Below are 24,992 nucleotides of genomic sequence, written 5' to 3' on the forward strand. Positions count from 1 at the left end.
ATAGTTCACCCAAAAATTACAATTCTGCCATCTTTTACTCACCCTTGACTTGATCCTATTTAGTTTTTTATTCTGTCAAAGACAAAAGAAGATATTTGGAAGAAAGCAGAAAACCTGTACAATTGATGTATGATGATAGTAGGAAAAACAAATGCTATGGTCAATGGTTCGGCATTCTTCAGTATGGCTTATTGTGTGTTCAACAGGAAAAAAATATGTTTCAAATCATTTTAAATAAGTCATTGGTGAGAACATGATGACAGATTTTTTAGGAATAATTCTCTTTAGGTATTAAAAGTAAAAGTACTTTGAGAGGATCATTTGAGTTACTCTAAATGGATAATTTAAATTACTCTGAGCGGATTATTAGGTCATTTGATTCATTTGAATCATACTGAAAGGATCATTTGAATCCCTGTAAGTGCATTATTTAAATCTCATTATTTAAAAGAGTATTATTTGAATCACTCTGAATGGATCATATGAATTATTCTTAGTGTACTATTTGAATCACTCTGAATTAAATATTTGAATCACTCTAAACGGATCATTTAAATCACTGTAAGTGAATCATTCAAATTACTCTAAACAGATTATTTGAATCACTCTGAGCATATTATTTAAATCACCCTGAATGCATCATTTCAATCACTCTGATTGGATTATTTGAATCACTCTACTCTGAAAGGGTCATTTGTGTCTCACTAAATGGATCATTTAAATCACTCTGGGCGGATTATTTGAGTCACTCTGAGACGATTATTTGAATCACTATGAGTGAATCATTGGAATTACTCTAAACGGATCATTTGAATCACTCAGAGTGAGTCAGAATTATTCTAAACAGATCATTTTAATACCCTGAGCGGATTATTAAAATCACTCTGAATGAATCATTTGAATCACCCTGAGTAAATCATTCTAATCATTTTGAAGTAATCATTCAAATGATTATAGTATGAGCGGATCATTAAAATCGCTATGAGCGGATCATTTAAATCTCCCTAAGTGGATCTGTTGAATCACTCTGAGCAGATTATTTGAATCAGCCTGAGACGATTATTTAAATCACTCTGAGACGATTATTTGAATCATTCTAATTGGTTCATTTAAATCACTCTGATCGGATCATTCAAAAAGCATACTAAGGGGATCATTCGGATCACAATAAGCAGATCATTTGAATCACTCTGAGCCGATTATTTGAGTCACTCTGGGTGGACCATTTGAATCACTCCGAGTGAATCATTCAAATTACTCTAAACAGATAATTTGAATCACTCTAAGTGAATCAGAATTATTCTAAACAGATATTTCTACAAATCATCACTCAGAGCGGATAATTAATCTTTGAAAGCATCATTTGAATCACTCTGATCGGATCATTTGAATCACTCTGAATGAATGATTCTCTCTTTTAAAATAACGTTTTAACCAGTAAAAGGTAGTGCAATAAAAAGTACAATAGTTTGTTTTGGAAGTAATTATAAAAGTCTCCTAAATTAAAAATAATCAGATAAAGTATATTCCAGTACACTAAAGAAGTAAAAATGAGCTTGACAAAAAAAAGCTTTTGGGTCGCGTGTCAAACCTACAACTCTTGTCCTTTCTCAGGTCAGGGATCAGTGGCATTAGTAAACTCAGAACAGACATGCACAATGAAAGGTATGTATATGCTCAAAACTGTAACCCAGAATGCCAAGCTCGAAAGGGACAAGCTGTTAAAGTCAGTGCACACTGTATCTCTGATAAAAGTGTATCCGTGGAGGTCGTTCCCCCCGGTGTGACTGCCTGATGCCTGCTGTTACCTTGAGCCTTGACTTCAACAATTCCTCTTGCATGGTTAAATTGGAGCTATTTGCAAAGATGTGAATGACAATATGATTTTTAAATGTCATCGCTAGTAAAACAGAGTGTCAGTTTGACATGCTGTCCCTCTGGCTGTGTAAGTTTAGTGAGAAAAAAATTATTAGGCACGCTTGTGATTTGCACTGAAGGTTGAGGGAGAAAGTTTACAAGGTCAACACCCTTTCGTCTCGTTACTGTAGCACTGTCGCCTCACAGCAAGAGGGTCGCTGGTTCGAGTCTTGGCTGGACCAGTTGGCATTTCTGTGTGGAGTTTGCATGTTCTGCTCGTGTTGGCGAGGGTTTCCTCCGGGTGCTCTTGTTTCCCCCACAAAAAAATCATGCGCTATAGGTGAATTGAATAAGCTAAATTGGTATGTGTGAGTCTGTATGGGCTTTTTCTGGATTGCCTTTCAAAACTTTTGTTTGGGTTTAGGGAAGTAGGTGGGTGCAGGTCAATCGGTGCTATTGAAAACATTATTGGTTGGGTTTAGGCAAAGAGGAGGTTGGCTCAGTCGATCGGACAGTCAGTGAGTCAGTCGACAGTGGCCTCTGGTGGATTTACAAGAGAACAGCAGGCATGGATGGCATTGCGAATGGGATTTTAGATCTCGAAAAGCATACACAGAGGCCTCTGTTTGATTAGCGAAAACAAAAACTGCAAAAAACAAAAAACAAAAAAAAAAGTAGCTCCTGGGACTTATTTGGCGCTCTCCCGAAATGTATATAGGGGTACATAATCAGGGTTGTTATTATTATATTATTATGACCTCCAGAACTGTCCTAAGCACCTGCGCTCCCTAAAATGATCTCAAACCGTTTATTACATTTAGTTTTTATCTAATTTATTATTATATAAGAAAAAAGGCAGACAGTGGCTTCTCCTGCCACACTAAATTCCAATTTTCTTATTGATATTTGGTGTAACGCAATCTGTAAAAGTATTGCACTACAAAATAAATGTAAATCAGAAAGATTTAGCACCAGATTGTTTCTGACGTTAACTAGACATTGTGGTAAAGAGTCTCAGATTACGCCAGCAGGTGGCGGTAGAGTAGTGTGGTGAGGTGCTAAACGGAACTCTCACCAAATCTCGAGAGTTAGAGTTGATGCATGCAAAACACAAGTGCTGCTTCTAAAACAGTTCAAGTTTTTCAGATTAAAACAATCATCTTAAATGTGCAACTGCCCACTGTAAGTTCATTACTGCGTTCTGGGGAGTGTCACACCAGTTTATCTGGAAGTGTCGATTTTGTTCTCTTTGACTCACTGGATGGAAACGGTGCTTTATTGGCAAATGTTCTGCGCAGAAATCTAACTCACATCTTTAGATGGAATTATAAATACTTATCAATAGAATAATCTTAACCAAAGAAAAATCAAATACTTTTTCAACATCTAAAGCAGTGTTTCTCAACCACGGTCCTGGAGGACCACCAACGCTGCATGTTTTGAATGTCTCTTTGTCTGTTACACCCGTTACAGGTCTTTAAATTCAATTTCAATTCAATTCATGTTTATTTCTATAGCGCTTTTACAGTGTAGATTGTGTCAAAGCAGCTTAACATAGACGTTCTAGCAAATTGAAACTGTGTCAGTCCAGTCAAAGTTGAAGTTCAGTTTAGTTCAGTTCAGAGGTTATTTTTACTGCTGAAAGTCCAAACACTGAAGAGCAAATCCATCAATGCGCAGCTCTACAAGTCCTAAAAGTTCCAAAACCATGCAAGCTAGTGGCGACAGTTTATGCTAATAAGCTGAGGATCTGAATCAGGTGTGTTTGGTTAAGGAGACATGGAAAATGTGCAGAGCTGGTGGTCCTCCAGGAACATGGTTGAGAAACACTGATCTAAAGAACCAATTTGAATGTAAGATCTCTTTTGTGGAAATATTCAGTCGATGTTAAGTGTTCTTCACTGTAGCCCTTTATTATTAAAGGTGTACATTAGCATTTACATTTCCATGCCTCCTCTGTCCATTAATGTGTGATGCACGCTATCCTCTTCAGCTTCGCTTTGACCTGCGTTCTCATGTGTGCTGTTTTGATGGTTGTTTTTTCACTCTTCTCCTGTCCTGCATGCGGATGTCTGTGTGTTTCTGGTGTTGTTTCTGCTGAGGTTAATCTGGCATGTTCTCTCCTCCTGTCCCGTGTCCAGGACCCTGCAGTGGGACTCTGACCCCTCTGTTCTCCAGCTGCAGGCTGACTCTGAGCTCGGGTATCTGCTCCTCTCTGTCTCTGTCCTTCTCTCTGTTCGACCAGCTGTTATCCGCATATTCATTCACACCTGTGTCTATGTTTTACTGCATTTTGTTTCTCATTTCGTCAAGGGTTAAACTGTGAATTCCTGAATTTGAACTGAGCAAAACTAATTCATTGATGAAAATGGCAATAAAATGAATTGTTCTACTGGTTAAGAGGATTTGCAGATGAAATTTTAAAATTGTTACAGCTTAAATACACTGTGTGTGAGAAATAGTACAATAATTCTTCTATATTAAACAGCACTAGTATACACTCACCGGCCACTTTATTAGGTACACCTGTCCAACAGCTCGTTAACGCAAAATTCTAAGCAGCCAATCACATGGCAGCAACTCAATGCATTTAGGCATGTAGACATGGTCAAGACGATCTGCTTCAGTTCAAACCAAGCATCAAAATGGGGAGGAAAGGTGATTTAAGTCACTTTGAACGTGGCATAGTTGTTAGGGCCAGACAGGCTGGTCTGAGTATTTCAGAAACTGCTAATCTACAGGGATTTTCACGCACAACCATCTCTGGGGTTTACAGAGAATAGTCTGAAAGAGAGAAAATATCCAGTGAGTGGCAGTTCTGTGGGAAAAAATGCCTTGTTGATGCCAGTGGTCAGAGGAGAATGCCCAGACTGGTTCAAGCTGATAGAAAGGCAAAAGTAACTCAAATAACCACTCGTTACAACCGAGGTCTGGAAGAGAAGAGCATCTCTGAACGCACAATACGTCCAACCTTGAGGCAGATGGGCTACAGCAGCAAAAGGCCTCACCGGGTGCCTCTCCCGTCAGCTAAGAACAGGAAACTGAGGCTACAATTCCGGTACTAGTAAGGTGTACCTAATAAAGTGGCCAGTGAGTGTAGAGACGTATTTTCACAAACATAATAATTTAAACTTTGAGTTCAACATTCAAAGAATGGCATTTTTATTGCACAAAATATTATTAATAAAAGAGTTTATACATTTTTTTATTTGTAAAAAATACAGAATATGTACATTATAATGTGGTTTATAGTAAATGTAAACTCATAATGAACACAATTAATATGAAATATGAATGCAATTTAAAATGAGTAGAACATCAATTGTTTTGAAAACGAATTAGTTTGTTACAGTACATTATTAAAGTCAATTTAATGAATCATAAGCAATTTTTTTCTTTTACAAATTTTCTGAAACCTTTGAACAGCAGTGTATATACTCCATCGTATTTAATAGAAAAGTTCTGTGTTTCAGCTCACTATGAAACATTTGATTCTAATTGTTCAATCAGGGTCTTTAAATCCGTTAACATTTTTGTATATAATCATAATATTATTGTCTAGTTCCACTTTGTTCCAGGGTCCATTTTAATGTCTAATTTATTTCTTTTTACATGAATAACCATACCTGTAATCCACATGCTTTTTGTTCCACAGCGTTTCCCATGTTCCTCCATCATTCTCCTTCTACTTCACTCTTTCTATCTCAATCCACTTTGCTTTTAAGTCTGCCTTCAAGTGTTTTCAGCTGTTTTTTCTCCAGCTGTGTGTGACAGTGATTGATGCTCCATACCATGTACTGAAAACACTTTAAACGTTCATTCTAGCAGTCAAACGAGGGTCAGACCTGAATAATGAACCCTAACTGCATATTTTGTCACTGTGATACAATTTTGCATTGCTTTATGTGTTTTAAAGGGGACCTATTATGCAAGATGTAAAATAAGTCTCTAGAGCAGAGATGCCCAAGCTAGGGCCCGCAGGCCAAAGTTGGCTCATGGTAGCATTTGATTTGGCCCACCATCCAATCAGAGAAGAGAGTGGGGCAAATGCCTTAAACCAGGGGTGTCCACACTCGGTCCTGGAGGGCCGGTGTCCTGGAGAGTTTAGCTCCAACCCTAATCAAACACTCCTGAACAAGCTAATCAAGCTCTTACTAGGTATACTAGAAACTTCCAGGCAGGTGTGTTGAAGCAAGTTAGAGCTAAAGTCAGCAGGACAACAGCCCTCCAGGACCGACTTTGGACACCCCTGCCTTAAACTAAGGCCGTGATTTCAAATGCAACACATAACCTTTTTTGATTGCTTTATTTTATAGCTGAGCTACAAAATAGCAATCTAATGTTTTAATTAAATGTAAATTAATCGGATTTTTGTAAATACTGTCAATATATGGACAGACAACAATGGCGAAGTCATCAGCGAGACATCAAATCAAGGCAAAAACTGGTGCAGCTTGACTCGTTTATTTGGCATTAAACTCCATTCTGTTATAAATGGAATTAATTTTGTTTTGTTATACATTTATTCTAAATAAGCTGCATCAGTTAATATAAAGCAATGATTTCTAGTTATTTATTAAATAATATTAAATTACTCATGGCAATTCTTACATAATACAATTTGGAATATTTACCTTCAGCCTACAGGCCTCAGTCAAGTTTAGTTTTCGGCCCTTGGCAACCCTGCTCTAGAGTGTGTATGTGAAGTTTCAGCTCAAACTAATGTTTTATAACTCTTTGAATTTTTGATCCAAAGTGTGGCATTGTGGCAAATTTAAATGAGATTTTTAAAATTAAGCTTAAAATCCCAATGCATTAGTAATCGGTTGTTTTCACAGGACGTCATTGATGACGCGTGTAATTCAGATGTAGGGCAGGAAGTGATTTTTCGACATAGGAATCGCTATCAGAACATCAAAATGTTTCTGTTTTATGGTGTTTATAATGCCAAAATAAGAAATGCCGAACAGCTTTATAGTCTTCCAAAAGTTTTTGCTCATAAAGGGAATAAAGTTCAATAAATTGACAATAAAAACAGAAAAAAGGGTGGCATGTAATAAACATTTTTTCAATACATCCATGTGTACAAATTTTTTTAAACGCGATAATTTTGACAGCACTGATAAAGATTATATACAGGCCTAGCTATGTCTATAAATACGTTAATGTGTCGTATAAATAGATACAGAAAATATAAAAAGAGACAAACACCACCACACAAACAAACCCTGTCATGTGATCGCTGCAATGAGATCTCCATCTTGTTTTACAATAATCCAAGTCTGGCCTTTAGGCAGAATAAACAACCGTAGCGTTAATATTGAGATGTGCAACAGCGGTGAATGTTGGTTGATGGTTAAGTTCATCGACAGAACAAAAAAGAAATGCAACCCTTATGACAGAACCAGACGGTTATTATTGTTCAAATAATGGCTGTTAAATTACAGAAATTTACTGGAAAATAACAGACGTTTAATTACAGAAACTTACCGTAAAATAACAGACGTTTAATTACAGAAATTTACCGTAAAATAACAGACGTTTAATTACAGAAATTTGCCGTAAAATAACAGACGTTTCATTACAGAAATTTCCTTAAATTTAAATTTCCTGTAAACTTCTTTAATTTAACGTCATTTATTTTATGGTACATTCCTGTAATTTAACAGCCATTATTTTATGTTTTTTTCCAGCACCCCAGCTAATAATATATAAATATATATTTATAAAATAATGGATTTTTTTGTGTAGTATAGTAAACTATTAAACTGTAATAAATACTTTACGTTATTGTAAACTGTGGTGCATTGTGATGGTGTATAATTATAGCGTAGAAAACCGAATCCTATTGAATAATTTATTACGACAGTTGTGATGTATCACAGCAACAATATAATTACTTTGACAGTTTAATTATCTATAGAAACACGACAATATTTACCATAGTATTTCTTTATGTAACGTAATAGCTAATCTACCACCGCGATGACAGGCAAATATTGTTTAGTAGAATACTCTTCATGATATAAGGCTCTTGCTCCACATATGTGGTTATTTTCTATTTATATCTCCTTTGAAATATGGTAAAAATCGTGAAAACACGGATTTCCTCCGTGTCTCCCATTCAGTTTTTGACTTCCTGCCCTTCATCTGAATGTCGCACGTCACCAGAACCACGTGATTGCAAACAACCTATACAGCAGATTCAAAACAGCTGCTTCTCACTCAGGGCTGTCTATGCTAATGAGGAAGAAATCATCACTAATGGGCGGGGCTTTCCCCCTTTTCCTATAACATGTACAAGGGAATGTCAATCAGAGTGTTTCTGCAGACTCTTTTCATCAAATGTGATTATAAAAAATAGATTTAATAAGTGTCCATTAGAAGCTGGATGTATTCACACACTGTAGCCACACTAGTAAAACACAGATAATTTTTTTTTTGCATAATAGGTTTCCTTTAATATGCATGCAAGTGTGTGCAAAAACCTGTTAGATTGCAGGATATTCCCATATTGTATTTCTCTCTCTCTGCAGACGCCGGTCACACAGATTGGGACCTTCTAAAATTACTCAGGTGGACTTCTTGCCCAGAGAAGTGGTTTCCTACTGTAAAGAGACTCAGACACCGAACGCCGCTCATCACTCTGAAGGTAGAAGCTTAGAGGAATCTGCACTTTGCACATTATGGTGTGGAGAATGCAGCGTTCAAACTGTACTGTAGCTAGGATGGTGCAAAACCTGCTGACCTTTTGGTTCACTAGCTGTGTGAGCATTCCCTGCTAAAAAAAATCCTGCTTAAACCAGCCTAAGCTGGTTGGCTGGTTTTAGTTGGTTGACCAGGCTGGATTTAGAGGGGTTTTGGCCATTTCCTGGCTGGTTTCCAGCCATTTCCACCCTGGTCTTAGCTGGTCAGGCTGGAAAAAGACCAGCTAAAACCAACTAATACCAGCTTGATCATCTGGTTTAAGCTGGACACAGCTGGTTTTGGCTGGCCTCCCAGACTGGTTAGGCAGGTCAAGCTGGTTTTAGCTGGTCATCTCCCAGCCTGACCAGCTAAGACCAGGCTGGAAATAGCTGGATTTCAGCCTGGAAATGGCCAAAACCCCTCTAAAACTAGCCTGGTCAACCAGGTAAAACCAGCCAACCAGCTTAGGCTGGTTTAAGCTGGATTTTTCAGCAGGGTTTTCAAGGTGTCCGATGGGTGCTTAAAAAAGTTGATAAATCACTTTGCAGAAATTTAAGGCCCTTAAAACGTATTCAAAGTTCTCAAATGCTATGCTACAAGGTATAAAATTGTGTATCAAATGTGTTTGAATTCAGTCTGCTGTGTAGTTAATGAAGTCGATTACATCCTGCTAGATTTGACATCACGCTACTTTGGTTACTGCTGTTGTATTGGCGCCACCTAATGGAAGAGAGTGAATTAGCTTTTTTATTCAATGTATGAATAATATTTTAGTTGAGAGGATGTTATAACATAATTTAATTTCACTTTTTTTTACATCATCATTTTTAATGATTCAGTCTTTTTTAGATCACTATCTACTAATGTATGTTGACTCAGTGTGGATCATGATGATAGGGGAATTGTTGCCTCAGTCTGCGATAAAGCATATTAAAAAATATGTTCCTCATTTTATTGGTAGTTTTCTGATTTCTAAAATTCTAAAATATGGAATCTGCCAGTTTTCTATTAAATAGTCACAGTCAGTCATGAAAAATCAAGATCAGTGCATCAGTGTCATTATAGGTCACACGTGTCAAATCCAGTTTCTGGAGGGCCGCAGCTCTGCAGTTTAGCTTGAACCCTAATTAAACAGCCTTGAGTCCTTGAAGTTTGTTTGAAACCTACAGGTAAGTTTGTTGAAGCAGGGTTGGAACTAAACTGTGCAGAACTATGGCCCTCCAAGAACTAGATTTGACACCCCTGTTATAGATGATTGTGTTGAGTTGTATTAAATGGGAGTTTAAAGATTTGTTAATTCATTTAATTGTCACAGAGTTCGCTAAGGCTTGACATCTAGTTTTTTTTTTAACTGGTTTAATTATTGTTTTGTAGTTCTCTTTCTTCTGAGCTACTAGTAGCGGGTTGGACCCACTTTTGCCTTCAGAACTGCTTTAATAATTTGTGGCATAGATTCAACAAGGTACTGGAAATACTCCTCAGAGATCTGTGGTACATATTTACATGACAGCAATACAGAGGGCCCATAGTCTGCCAAAAAATATCCCCCACACCATTACACCACCACCAGCAACCTTAACTGTTGATACAAGGCAGGACGGATCCATGGTTTCATGTTGTTGGGGTCAAATTCTCTGGCATTAACAAGGCGTTTGCACCCACAGAACCACCACTCACTGGATATTTTCTCTTTTTCAAACCATTCTCTGTAAACCCTAGAGATAGTTGTGCGTGAAAATCCCAGTAGATCAGCAGTTTCTGAAATACTCAGACCAGCCAATCTGGCACCAACAACCATGCCATGTTCAAGTCACTGAAATCACCTTTCTTCCCCATTCTGATAATCGGTTTGAACTGCAGCAGATCGTCTTGACCACGTCTACATGCCTAAACCCGTTGAGTTGTTACCTTGTGATTGGCTGATTAGGAATTTGTGGTAACAAGCAATTGGACAGGTGTACCTAATAAAGTGGCCGGTGAGTGCATACTGGTATAGTGGAATTTTTGTTAATTTTAGTTTTACGTATTATTTGATTTCTTACACCAATAAGATCCATAATTGCAATTCTATTTTTTATTTATGTTTAATCATGCAATTCTGAGTAAAAATGTGGGAAACTATCAGAAGAACTAAGATGAATGAATCATTTACATGTATTGCCCAGTGACTCTTTTTAATGATTTAACTTCATTCATCATAATATAATGTGGCATACTTTAAAAACAGCACTTTGTCAAGCTAACACGCTAATTACATACAAGAAGATTATTTCTGAAATTCGGAAAAGAGTTGAGCTTTTGTCACAGTTAGGTATTCCCCAAACTCTGAACTCCAAGCACATGAATTATGAGTGAAAAATAATGCTATTAATCAATTGTAAGTTTTCCGGCCATGCAGCAACAGTGTGAGGTCATAACCAATGCTTAATCCACTTACGAAAATGATTTAATGAAAACATTTTTGCTGCTCTATTTTAGAGTTCAAACTATATTTTCTGTGAACTTGCGTGATTTAATTACCAGGGCCCAGTTTAAAAAAAAAAATTATCTGGATAAAATTGGTGCAGATTACAAAATCCTATGTTTTGCTATTCAGGATTAACAGATCTATCTTACTTTTATGATAGTTTTTTTAAAGGAACATTGGGTTGGATTACTGTGATCCAAATACGAAATTTCAGCATTACCAAATCCTGTTTAAGCCTGGCTTATACTCGATGCGCCCGCTTGTTCGCTTGGGTGCGTGCGGCGAATATGACGTCATCATAGAGTTTGCAGATGTTCGCTTTGGGTGTGATCAACATGATTTCGGCTAGCAGTGCGCACAGCATTTTTAAGACTCGAGCCAACAGTTCACGCGGTGCCGCGTTTGATTTGAGTTAAATATAAAACACTTTGAAGAGATTTTGCCTGAAACAGTACGACTGAACAGACATCTTTATGATCCGTAATCATAGAGATAACCAGATGAACAATAATTCTTGGCTAGAAATTGCAACAGCCGTGGGAAAGCAGAAGTTTTTGTTAAAAGGTTTAGAAAAACCTGAAGGATTAGTTTGTTAAGACCAAAATAGGTCATGGCAGAAGTGGAGACCTGTGTACACAATTACAGAATATGTTTTACCACCATAGGTTTTACACTGAGGTATATATAGCAATTTTGAATTTAAAACAATTTAATAGTTACAAAACTATAATGAAGTCACAGAATTATTTCTGTGATAACTGGGAAGGAGTATTTGATTCTATCGGTTTACAATATACTGATGGCCTGTTTCTCTGGGCTATATTGGTGATAATGGTCAGGAATGTTGGACTATTATTGCATTTTTAGCATAAGTATAGGACAGAAACTAACCGGACAGTAATGTGTGAACTGTGAAGCAGGCTAAATCTAATTAAACATCTGTATTTTATTTAGTAAGTGTACTTTTTTTGGTTTTATTCTTGCCATAATAAAATATATATTTGTAGAGCAGCCTATGTTCTGTTGTCAGAAAATATTTTTAAAACTTTAAAACGTAAAACTGTCCGAGATATGAACAAAAGAAAGTAATGCATCAAAGTTTGATTAAAAAAAAATCTTGAATAGTTATAAAAATCCTTATAATCATTAAAATGATTAATAAAAACAATAAAAATAATTTGTTTAAAATATTGAATGATAGAATGATATTAATGATGTGACGTAGTTCGGTAAACTTCCTATTTCTCTGTTTATACGTCTGATTTTACAGTGGGTTTCTTTTGACCACCCCCTGTCGTTTTAAAGAATATCACAACGGCGAATGCGGCAAGCATAAAAGCCTCGTCCGTTTCGCGAGGTGCACGGCACGCACAGTCAGCGGAGGTGCGTGGTGTGGCGCCAGGCGAAAGTATGAATCCAGCTTTACCAGAGCCTTCAGTGGAACAAACAGTGTAGCCTACTATAGGCAAAATACCAGTGGCCACAAACAGTCATTGTTTGTTTTAATGGTAAGAAACAGAAACACTGCAATCAACAAACATTTGACATTTTTAGTCTGTTCTAATACAATAATGCTTTGATATTATTTTGTTATTGTTGTTTACCATATCTCATTAGTTGTGACTTGCTTCAAGCTTCAAATATGAAGGAGTTTATAAATCATCAGTAAACATTAAGATTGTGACCATTCAGTTTTTTATTTTATTTGGTTCAAAAAATCACAACTGAATCCACCCTTCTGATGGGACCAGGATAATCCTGTTTTTTTTTTTTTTGGATCAAATAGATCCCAATCTGAGTTCAAAGTTTTGAATAACCCACTGGACAGGTTTGATCTAAATTAAATGTAAGATTGGATTACATGGTCTGATCTCAATTCAACACCCGCCTGTAACTTTTAAAAAAACTCATTTAGTAAAAAATTTGATCCAATCCTTGATCCTACATCCCACTAGATTACTTTTTAAAATCTGGGCCCAGAGGATTTAGCGATTCCATAATCACAAAATCAAGCAAATCTCGCACATTTTTGTGGAGCTCATGTTTTTATTTCTAATATGCACAGATTTCCTGCATATTTTGGGCAGTCGGGAAACTGTTCAAATTCCAGCTGTGCATTGACAAAAACTGACATCATCACACTGCATATTCAAAGACTTTTAGCTAAAAACTTCTAGATATTGTATATATTCGTCTGTCATCATACCAGGGGTGGATTCAGTGATTTGGGGGCCCTACACAACTCCAGCCATGGGGCCCAAGTCCTGAAATGGACTTTTTCTACTTTAATTTAATTTAATTTATTTTGCTGATGCAAGCAAGATGGAGCTGTTTTATTGTAAAGTTTAACGATCAGTAAAAAATAGTATACATTAGCAGCAAATATATCAGCTTATTATAATTATAAAAAAATAGAATTAAGTTATCAAATCTCATTAATCTTTTCTTCACTGCATAACTTACATATTTTGATTAAAGAGCATCGAATGAATCTCATTTTATTTTGATTTTTTTTATTTCGATTACATTAAATAACAGGTGTCACTTTAAAAATGCACACATCTAAAGGCCTGTGCACACCGGGACGCTTTTTGCTCGCGTTTTCCGTCGTCGTTTAATGCCTGGTGACTAAATAAAGGACGCCGATTTGATCGTGCACACAAACGAGCTAAACGGCAGGCGCAAAAGCATCATTAAAAAAAAATAAACGCCTCATGCTCGTTTTTTTGTTTTGACACACCGGGTCTAAACCTTCTCTACCAATAAGATTGCCACTTTTGTTCACGTGCACGAAGCTGCTGAAGTTACTGTAAACAGCACTTGTAGGCACTCAATAGCAAAACTGTAAATGCGAGCGCACATTGAAGAAGATGTCCAGAGGCGATATGAACGTGGAGCTGCTTATTGCACTGGTGAACAATAATCATTTCATCATCGCTAGAGCTGAAGCTGCTACTTGAACCATCCATGCTTGTTCGAGTTTTAACAACAAGCGTGTGAACTTCCTCTCTTCCTCTTCTTCTGTGTTATGAGCAGGTGTCATAGGCTGAAAGTTGTGTAGCGCCATCTAACGTCAATGAGTGATTTTGCATACTCTTCTGCTTGACGCTAGTAAAAATCGCTTGGGTTTGAATCTGGAAAAACGTCTCGCAAAACGCTGAAGATAAACGCAAACGAAAAGCGTCCTGGTGTGTACGAGCCTTAAAGTTACAATGAAAGCATTTGATCGCTTTCCTAACTTTTTATGCTCATTTAGACCTAAATTAGTTTTGTTTAAAAAAAAAGCACCAAGTTCAATCTTTAGTTGTTATTATTATTAATTATATGCATATGTCTGTTGAAACAGGCACCCAAAACCCAGACTCTCGCTCTGCTTCAAATTGCGTGTACAGAATTTGTTTGGGAAATTGCGTTTATTTATCACTATGGAGCATGTCAGCTGACAGTCACGCACTGCTATATGACTGTTTTGAGGATTGCATAGGAGGGGCGCCGGCACCTGTAATGAAAAGGAAAGGGAATCCCGCCGTTTTTATATTTATTTCAAAGTGTTTTCTTGCCTAAATAAAACTAAAAGCGCAGGTCAGACTCACATTTAAGAGCAAGGGGAGGCCCCTGGTGGTTCGCGGGTATGGGTTGCGTTTAAGGAGGATCGGCTCTTTAATGTTTATTGCCACCCTTCAGAGAAAGACTGAAAATACCAACCCAGGCTCATTCTGACGTTTCTGGACACCGCGAAATACATCCCGAGAGGTACGTATTTGTGAAGCTTTTGTTTTCGTGAATCCGTGAGAGGCCACTGTGTGCACGTTTTCGCATCTTGAACGTCTCTCGTATAAAGCCACCGGAGGTCGATGTCGAGTGACCACCTGTCTGACTGACTGAATGATTGACTGGGCGACCGGCCAATAGGCTGACCCACCCTCCTTCTCCTCCTTTCCTAAACCCAACGGGTTTTACCGATTGACCCGCCCGCCCGCCCACTTGCTTCCCTAAACCCAAACAAGGATATACAAAAGCCGTCCAGAAAAAAAAAAGCCCTCGTCTGATTTTGGTCACGTTTTCGGATTTCACCACATTCTCACCCTGTTATGAGCTCTTTCACTTCATTTTTTTGGATTTTGTTTTTGTCTTACCTGATTTCTGGAACCGCTCTTTCCTGGACAGCTCCTCTCCGCCGACATACACGACGAGCTAACTGGACAAACTGGTTGCGGCGGGAAAGCCCTCCACACAGAGGTAAGCTGTCAGCCGGTGAGCGCGAAAAGGAGCGGCGTCACACTAGCGTTCGCTTAAAAAAATTAAATGCAGCCAGACATACCTCCGGCTACGTAAATCACGGCCTCCAGAAAAGTTTTCAGAATGAGCTTGGGTTACAACATACAGGAGAAATAAGGAAAAATACTTTTATAGGATGATAGAACTGTAAACTACAGGACAATCTCGGGAAAAATGTGAGGATTGACAGGTTTTCAGAGAAAAACAATAAAAGAAACGCAAGTTTAGCAAACACTCTACAAAAAATCTTTTAAATTAGTCTCAAATGTCTGAAATGCTTTTTTTTCGTGAAATCCTGGAGGGACTGAATTACGAATGTTCATGTCCTCGCCTTGTCACTCACCGTTAAGATCTGCAATAGCTTATTCGTGTAGTAGTGTTATCTGTATTCAATCAAACATCGGCAATTTGGGATTTCATGGTAAAACAGTTCAGGATGAGCTGGGAAATTGAAACGGGCTGCTCCTTGAAGAGCTTTGATTCGGGGCTGTCAGGTGGCCTGTCAGATCCGCTGAAGAGCTCCAAACCTGCGCAGATTAAGATTCATTTGACCAGCCGCAGCCTCCATTTCCGGAGCGGAGAGCGCTTTTCTGAAAAGAGATGCCTGCACATCAGTGGCTCTGCTGGAGACGGCAGAACAGTAACGGCATTGAGTCAGGCTTTAAGTGGATGCAGACGGGTAATTCAAGATGGCTTCTATCATCAGGACATCACTTGGAGTTGTGCCTGTGCGTTTCTGGGGAGGGCCGCCGATTTACTCTTGGCTTTCTGTTGAGATTGTTGGCTCCTCTATCAGTTCAGGTGCATGACTTTCAAAAGACAGGGTGCCAGTTTCTGAACACATCTATATTTCAATAGTAATATATCTGGATCTGGTTAAAGGGAGTTTAAATTGTACGTTTTGTCATCATGTTGTTCCTTTCATGCTTGTAGTATATTTTAGGTAGTAGTTAGTTGTATAGGACATTAAAGGGATAGTTCACTAAAAAATGGAAATTTACTCACTAGTTACTTTACTTGTTCCAAACCTGTTTGAGTTTTTCTTCTGTTGAACAGAAAAGATGTGTGTGAATGAGAGTGGGTAGGAAGGGCATCTGTTGCGTAAAAAATATGCTGAATAAGTTGGCGGTTCATTCTGCTGTGGCGACCGCTGATTAATAAATGGTCTAAGCCGAAATGAAAATGTGAATAAATGAACATATTTAGAAATGGAAAGATAATAAAAGTAAAGGTTATTATGCTACAATACATCACAGTTTACTGTAGTAAAAACTAAAGTACTATTGTCTGTATTACAGTTGATCAATTCACTATAGTTAATAGTATGCTGTTGTACTCATTAACAAAGTGTTGAAAATAATGTATAAAAATATGTATATTGTAAATACAGTATTTATGCTATAGTATGGTTCAAAAACCCTAGGCTACATTGTTTACTGTAAATTGCAATATAATTTTTCATGGGGTTTTAATATTAAATATTTAAAACAAATTTTGGGGGGTTTCAGCTTATATGAAGGATTCATTAACAAAAACATAACTTCTTTATTAATTTTCATAAATTCTGTGCTTATTGTGCATTGGATAATTAGTTATAAGTAGCATTAAATAAAGGAATTAAGAAAATCTGAAAAACTAAAATATCTATCGAAATCAATTAAATTAATTCTGCATTTATAGAAAATGTTTAGTTTTCATTTGGTGTGACTGAAAATCTAAATATCTCATTTTAAAAATCTAAATATGTGTGTAAACAAGTTTGAAAACGTGCTCCTTTTTGCTATTTTTGCAAAAAAATAAAATAAAAAATCAGCATAATTGAGCACACCTCATTTTTGAAAATGAATATTTTTGTCCATTTATCAGTGAATATAAGGAATGTGTTTTGGTGCATTTAAATAAAATAGATTTTTTAAACCTATATTTAATAAAATAATATTTTAGTCACCAAACATATTTAGAAATTAAAAGATAATACAATTTAATTCAAGCAAAATATTGCAAAAATAAATTACAGCCTACACATTTAAACTAAATTCTTCAATTTTTTTTGCTTTGCTTTTTTTTTTTTTACTTTAAAAACATTTTTTTTTATTTAATATTTTTCTATAACATATACATTTGGGTGGACTCGTTTTTGGACCGTATTATAAGTTATTTTTATAGATAAGCTTCACATTTGGCTTCAGTACTGACTAATCTAATGTGTATGCACAAATATAATATTGTATAGCTTCCTATTAAAGATATGAATTCAAAAGAGAGATTTGTGAAGGGTGTACTCGTATATGGTGATTAATGTAAGTAAATATTTTTTGTTTTTTTTAGAAGAACAATTATTTTCTGACTAAAAGCAAAGACTATAGAATATACAAGACATGTCACTCATCTTTTTGAAGAGTGGAAAAGTGTAACGGTCAATATGGTGAATAAAGCCAATAGCCAATCATCGATGGATATATGGTGAAAAAAGCCCACCTTCTAGTAGAGGAGCCAATCATCTATCGTTATAGACTGATGATACTCTAGTGGAGGGGCTTGGACCAGACGTGAGTTTCTGCCGATTTTGTGTGATTTGGAAGTTTAGAAATTAAAGTAAATAGACAGTTGTTGTTGAATTTTATTGATGAATCCTAATATTAAATTCAATCGTAAGTTTTTGATGTTTCCCCATTCGAACAGAATGCCCAAGCATACTGCCCGAGAAGCGTTTCAAAGATGGCGGCTTAGTAAAATGACTTACTATAAAGCATCTTTAAGTCTCTTATTTATTAGTTTTCCATGATGTTAAATGTTCTTAATGGAAGTGAAATCAAGGTTTCACAAGCGAGTTTTTACAGCCATTTTGTAGCCTGGAGAACTTTTTTTTCAGTAACCTGTTCTTTGAAGAAAAAGTTCACCCAAAAATTCTGCTATTTATTTGTTTAAAATCTGTTTGTGTTCTTCTGTCAAACACAAAAGAAGATATTTTGAAGAATGTTGGTTGCTGGCACCCATTGGTTTCCAAAGGATTTTTTTCATATTATGGAAGTCAATATGTACCAGCAACCGGCATTCTTCAAAATATCTTTTGTGTTTGACAGAAGAAACTCATAAAGGTTTAAAACCACAAATTAAAAAATGAGGTCATTTTAGTGTACATTTTTTCAAACATTTAAAAAAAGTTTCCCCCTATAAACATTTTTTCCCCTCTATAGAAAAAAAAATAATAAAAATTGTTGAATGCAAACTTTTTGGTTCCTCTCAATTTAACAATTTAACTCAAACAGTTAAAATAAACATTTTTCCACTGTAAAAAAATAAAATTTTTATTTAAATCTTTTTTTTTTTCAGTGGAAAGTTTCAATGGACGGTAAATTCTCCTTTTTAAAGTATTCATGCTCTCTGCTTGAGCACATGTATAATAGATGTTAGAAACATATTGAGGATATACAGTATACACTTACTGGCCTATTTATTAGGTACACCTTACTATTACAGGGTTGGACCCCTTTTTGCCTTCAGAACTGCCTTAACCCTTCATGGCATAGATTCAACAAGGCACTGGAAAAATACTCCTCAGAGATGACATGACAGCATCATGCAGTTGCTGCAGATTTGTCGGCTGCACATCCATGATGTGAATCTCCCGTTCCACCACATCCCAAAGGTGCTCTATTGGATTGACATCTGGTGACTGTGGAGGCCATTTGAATACAGTGAACTCATTGTCATGCGCAAGAAACCAGTCTGAGATGATTAGTGGTTTATGAAATGGTGCGTTATCCTGCTCGAAGTAGCCATCAGAAAATGGGCACACAGTGGTCATAAAGGGATCGACATGAGATCAGCAGTTTCTGAAATACTCAGACCAGCCAGAACTGCAGCAGATCATCTTGACCATGCCTACATGCCTAAATGCATTGAGTTGCTGCTCTGTGATTGGCTGAGTACAGATTTGCTTTAACGAGCAGTTGGACAAAGTGGCCGGTGAGTGTATATAGTATGTTTTTATTTGAGTTTTTATAAATATTCTTCAAGATAACCTTTTAAAAAAAATAATTATTAAAGAATTTTCAATTGCAGTGTTATACAGCAGTTCAGATGGCTGTAAATACACAAACACAGTCTTAGACACACATTTGTAAAGTACAGTTTGCAAGACAATCACCGTGATCCAATTCTGACATTCAACAAAATCTGTTCTAGTGTTTGCATACCAGTGTTGTAAATGTCAATGATGTTTAGAACCAACCATGGTGATGTTATTCACCGTAGACAATCCAAATGTCAGCTTGTAAGACACAAAAACTAAAACACAGTGATAAAGTGCCAACGACCACCCTTACTGTTAATTCCCAAACAACTACGAGTTATTTAAGCGGTTAAATAGTACTTCATGCAGCGCCATACCCTATTAATAAAAGCCCTCCAGCTGATTGATTTATGAAATGTGAAAGTGCTTAATCAAAGCCACTTTTGCTTGTTTGTAAAAGAATAATGTCAGGATATTTCTCCTTATTAGTTTAAGTGTGGTTCCTACCACAAAGACGTCTTGGCTTCCACGGCGGTTAACTGGAGGCAGCAGCCAGCGCTCTAATGTACTCCATCATATATCTGAAGCCAATCATATTTAAAGCGTCATATTTCAATTACATTTTCAAATTTATAGCCTTGTTAAAATGAAGCTCGCGTAGAGCTCGGCTAATTTGATTGCATCCCGCCAGACTCAGGAGCCAGGCCTGGTATAAAATGCAGATGGCTTGAAAAGCACCCTAAACATCTCCATATGGACGAGACCCCCTAACAAGCGGCGTTTGCTGGATTTGCATGACATCGCTCGCTGGTAGCTGCGCATTTGCTTTCCTCTGACTTGAGTTGGAAAATACTGTGTGTTTTGTGCAACAGACATTTCAGTGCTGGGGATAATTAGTTACAAAGTTAGTAGTTACTGAATTAAATTATTTTTCTTGAACTTGTACTTGAAATATGACAGAACAAAATTAAAGAAATTTATTACTTTTCATGTTTAGATCAGTTAATTACAGTTACTTAGAATGTGCTTGCCTTAACAATACTGTACACGTCTGTATTTTTATCCATCTATCCATCCTTCCATCTATCATTATTTCTATTTATTGTTTCATCCATCCATCCATCCATCCATCCATCCATCCATTTATCATTATTTTTTATTTACTGTTTCATCTATCCATCTGTCCATCTGTCCATCCATCCATCCATACATCCATCCATCCATCATTATTTCTATTTACTGTTCCATCCATCCATCCATCCATCCATCCATCCATCCATCCATCCATCCATCCATCCATCTATTGTTTCTGTCCATCTATCATCCATCTATCCACCCATCCATTGGTATTTTCACCCATCCATTAATCCCTCCATCCATCCATTGTCATTTCTGTCCATCCATTTATCCATCCATCCATAAATAAATCTTTCCATCCTTCCATCATTTCTATCCATCCATCCATCCATCCATCCATCCATCCATCCATCCATTAATCTATTGCTGTTTCCATCTACTGTTCCATGCATCCATCCATCCATTATCCATCTATACATCCATCTATTATTATTTCTATCTATCCATCAATCCATACATAAAACCTTCCATCCTTCCATTATTTCTATCCATCCATCCATCCATCCATCCATCCATCCATTGTTGTTTCTATACGTCCATTCATTCATCTATCGTTATTTCTATCTACTGTTCCATCAATCCATCCATCATTTTTTCTATCCATCCATCCATCCATCCATCCATCCATTCATCCATCCATCCATCCATCTATTGTTGTTTCTATACGTCCATTCATTCATCTATCGTTATTTCTATCCATCCATCCATCCATCCATCTATCCATCCATTGCTATTGTCTATATAGAGAGATATTTTGATATGAGATGTTTTGCATTATAATCTACTTTTTCAACTGAAGTATGTTGGATTTCTCCATCAGTGCCACCTACAATAAGAATGAAATCAATATACAAAATTTGGTTTTATTAATTTGAAACATTTTTGGATTGATACAAATAATGTTTGAGTGATTGTTTTAAAAATAAAATAAATTAAGCTAATTAAAATTTAAAGAATAAAAGAATTTAATTTCTATTGTTTTTGTGTGTGTATATATTCATTCATTTTCTTTTTCAAGTTAGTCTCTTTAATATTCAGGGTTCGTCACAGCGGAATGCACTGCCAACTTATCCAGTATCGCAACGGATGCCCTTCTAGCTGCAGCCCAGTAGTGGGAAACACCCATACACACTCATTCACACACACACTACGGCCAATTTAGCTTACCCAATTCACCTAAAGTAAACTGGAGCACCACCTTCAGCTTAGTCCACAATTTATCAGGGGTCGCCACAGTGTAATGAACCAACAACTACTTTGGCAACTGTTTTACGCAGCAGATGCCCTTCCGGTTGTGAGAAAATTGTAATTCTATATTTACTGATGAATGACTTTTTTGAGGTAGCTTACCCGACACTTCCTTCACTCCATCTCATCTTCTGCTTCTTCCATCTGCGTTTCACACCAGAATCCCTCCATCCTCTCATGCCTCCTCGATCCCCTTTGCTGGCAACAGCTGCTTGCCATGTGATTGGAGACTTCCTGTCATTATAACTGATGTGTTTTTATTCTTTCCACTTCCTTGAAGCCTGATCAGAATTAAAATTGCTGCTGGAATTTCCTGTCAGGGCAGGTCATTTATTCAGCAAGTGCAGCCGCTGACAGGCCTTTGATTGGCCGTTGCCCTCAGCCATCGCACTCTCTACAGTTTATTTGTTTTTTCCTCTCGGGCCGCAGATGCAGGTCGGGGCTCACAGCTGTCTGGAGGTACAGGTTGTCTGACCCTGAGAAACAGAGGAAGGTTTAATAGGTCCTTCCACCACCTGCTGCAGCTTGCGCTCTGTGTTTGTTCGGGCCGGTGCAAAGGTTTCGGCCATTGATTGGTGAAACTAAACAGATGACTTTTCTTTTTTTTTTCTTTCGTTTAGGTTGCCTTGACCCTTTTCCCTCCTTAGTTGGGGGGATACAAGAATAGCCCAGGTGTTAGACTGCGCTATAACACCGTAACCTTGTTTACATCTGGTTTTAAAGGGACAGTTCACCCCCAAAATATTTCAAAATTCTGTCTACTTCTTCATCCAATATATATTATATAACAATATATGAGGGCAACACAGTGGCTCAGTTAGCATTGTCGCCTAACAGCAAGAAGGTTGTTGGTTCAAGTCCCAGCTGGGTCAGCTGGTATTTCTGTGTGGAGATGTGTGCATGTTCTCCTCGTGTTTGCATGGGTTTCCTCCGGGTTTTCCGATTCCCACCCGACAGTTCAAAAGACATGTAAAGAGTTCAATACAAAAAGCCGCTAAACGCAATTTCCACCAAAAATGAGATAATGACATTTAGTGAATGCTTTAGGCACTTAGTACACCATCAACAAATAGATTTGCTTCTAATTATCCAAATCCCAGTTCAGCGCATTTAGAAATAACAGTTTGTTTGCAAAAGCCGCTAAACGCCACTTGCCTTTGACAGCAAAAGCCGCTATATCCTGAGAACCAATCAGAAGGTGCGAATCGAATCATATGTTTTCAATGTAGCGATGTAAACAGCTTTTATGAGAAGACTGTTTTATTTCGATTTCCATTTTAAAAGACGGAGTTTGATGAACTGGATGAGCCTGTCCGACTGTCTGTAAATAGCACATGAAAACATCGCTAACCTTAAAACTCTGTGCATTATAAGAAAAAGAAAACACAATGTACAGTCAGAACTGTAGCATGCATTCATAATGTTTTTTTGCGCAGCAATGCTACTTTGAATGAGTCCGATTTACTATACATTAAACGGCAACTTCATTTCACAAAAGACAGAGTTCAGATGCCATTCTTTTATCCCATGTGGATGCTATGAGGATAAACAAGAGACCAACCCCTTAAGTGTGGTGAGAATGAATGAATGACAGCTTCTAAAATTGTCATAGAGGCACCCCACTTATTGCCCAGTAGGCCTACCTTGTGTTTTATTTGCTAATTTAAGCTATTTTTTAAAAGATAAATATAATGTTTAAACTTTACATTATTTGTATTACTTCATAATACCTATACATCTGATTAACTTTTTATATTAATAGATAATGAACAGATATTGATCAGATATTGATGAAATAAAAACAACCAGGAGAAGCTTATTTTAAAAATCATAATGACCCCAAACTTTTGACCTGTAGTGTATAAAAGTGATGGCCACCTCTTTCATTGAATTTTGAGCGTTTTAATCTACCTTGTTACACTTGTGGCGTTCCTGGTCAAAAGTGACCGCCATAAGAATGAATGTGTATCGAGACTATATTCACCCATCGGACAGAAAACATCCCCGTACATACCACCCCAACTGAATTACTCATTCACTCACTCACTCACTCACCCACTCACTCACCCACTCACTTACTCACTCTCTCACTCACTCACTCACCTACCCACTCACTCTCACTCACCCACCCACCCACCCACCCACCCACCCACTCACTCTCTCACTCACTCACTCACTCACTCACTCACTCACTCACTCACTCACTCACCCACCCACTCACTCTCACTCACTCACCCACCCACTCACTCTCACTCACTCACTCACTCACTCACTCACTCACCCACCCACTCACTCACTCACTCACTCACTCACTCACTCACCCACCCACTCACTCTCACTCACACACCCACTCACTCTCACTCACTCACTCACTCACTCACCCACCCACCCACTCACTCTCACTCACTCACCCACCCACTCACTCTCACTCACTCACTCACTCACTCACTCACCCACCCACCCACCCACTCACTCTCACTCACACACCCACTCACTCTCACTCACTCACTCACTCACTCACTCACTCACTCACTCACTCACTCACTCACTCACTCACCCACCCACTCTCACTCACTCACTCACTCACTCACTCTCACTCACTCACTCACTCACTCACTCACTCACTCACTCACTCACTCACTCACTGACTCACCCACCAACTCACTCTCACTCACTCACTCACTCACTCACCCACCCACTCACTCTCACTCACACACCCACTCACTCTCACTCACTCACTCACTCACTCACTCACTCACTCACTCACTCACTCACCCACCCACCCACTCACTCTCACTCACACACCCACTCACTCTCACTCACTCACTCATATGATTTCATGTTGAATTTGGTCTTTGGTTTTCCATTTATTTTTTTCTTTACATTTTTATTTTGTAATACATTTTACATTAAATTCATGTTAAACACAAGTTTGAGACATTGTTTGATAACAATGAACAATTGTTCAACAGCTGAAGAATGTTGAATAAAACTTTGGTGGTGAAAATGGTTTTTGCTCTAATATAAGAGCAGTTAAAACAGGCTGGTCAATTTTGACTGGCAACACTAAGGTAAGAGGTGGGAGGTGAACACGACAGGAGGGTTAATTTCTTTGTTGACCCAACACAAATCCATTGTGTGGATCTTAGCATTTTTTACAGTAAAAATAGAAAATTATTTTTTAAAAAATCATATTCTACACTACATCTAGGCAGAGATGTACGAAGTACCCGAACTTAAGTAAAAGTACAAGTGCTCTACCAAAAAGTGACTTAAGAAGAAGCTGAAGTGCTCTTTAAGCAC

At 37.5% G+C, this 24,992-nt stretch overlaps 1 protein-coding gene across 1 annotated transcript in view; it reads left to right on the forward strand.

Moving 5' to 3' along the window:
* Window positions 1–24,992, forward strand: part of dync1i1a (dynein cytoplasmic 1 intermediate chain 1a) — a 160,034-nt gene that overhangs the window by 13,527 nt on the left and 121,515 nt on the right. Inside the window, 1 exon segment of the mRNA NM_001441552.1 lies at window positions 8,394–8,509. Within this exon segment, the coding sequence (NP_001428481.1) occupies window positions 8,394–8,509 (116 nt within the window).

This window comes from Danio rerio, chromosome 19 (genome assembly GCF_052040795.2).
Source record: "Danio rerio strain M-AB ecotype USA chromosome 19, GRCz13ab, whole genome shotgun sequence".
NCBI classification, from domain to species: domain Eukaryota; kingdom Metazoa; phylum Chordata; class Actinopteri; order Cypriniformes; family Danionidae; genus Danio; species Danio rerio.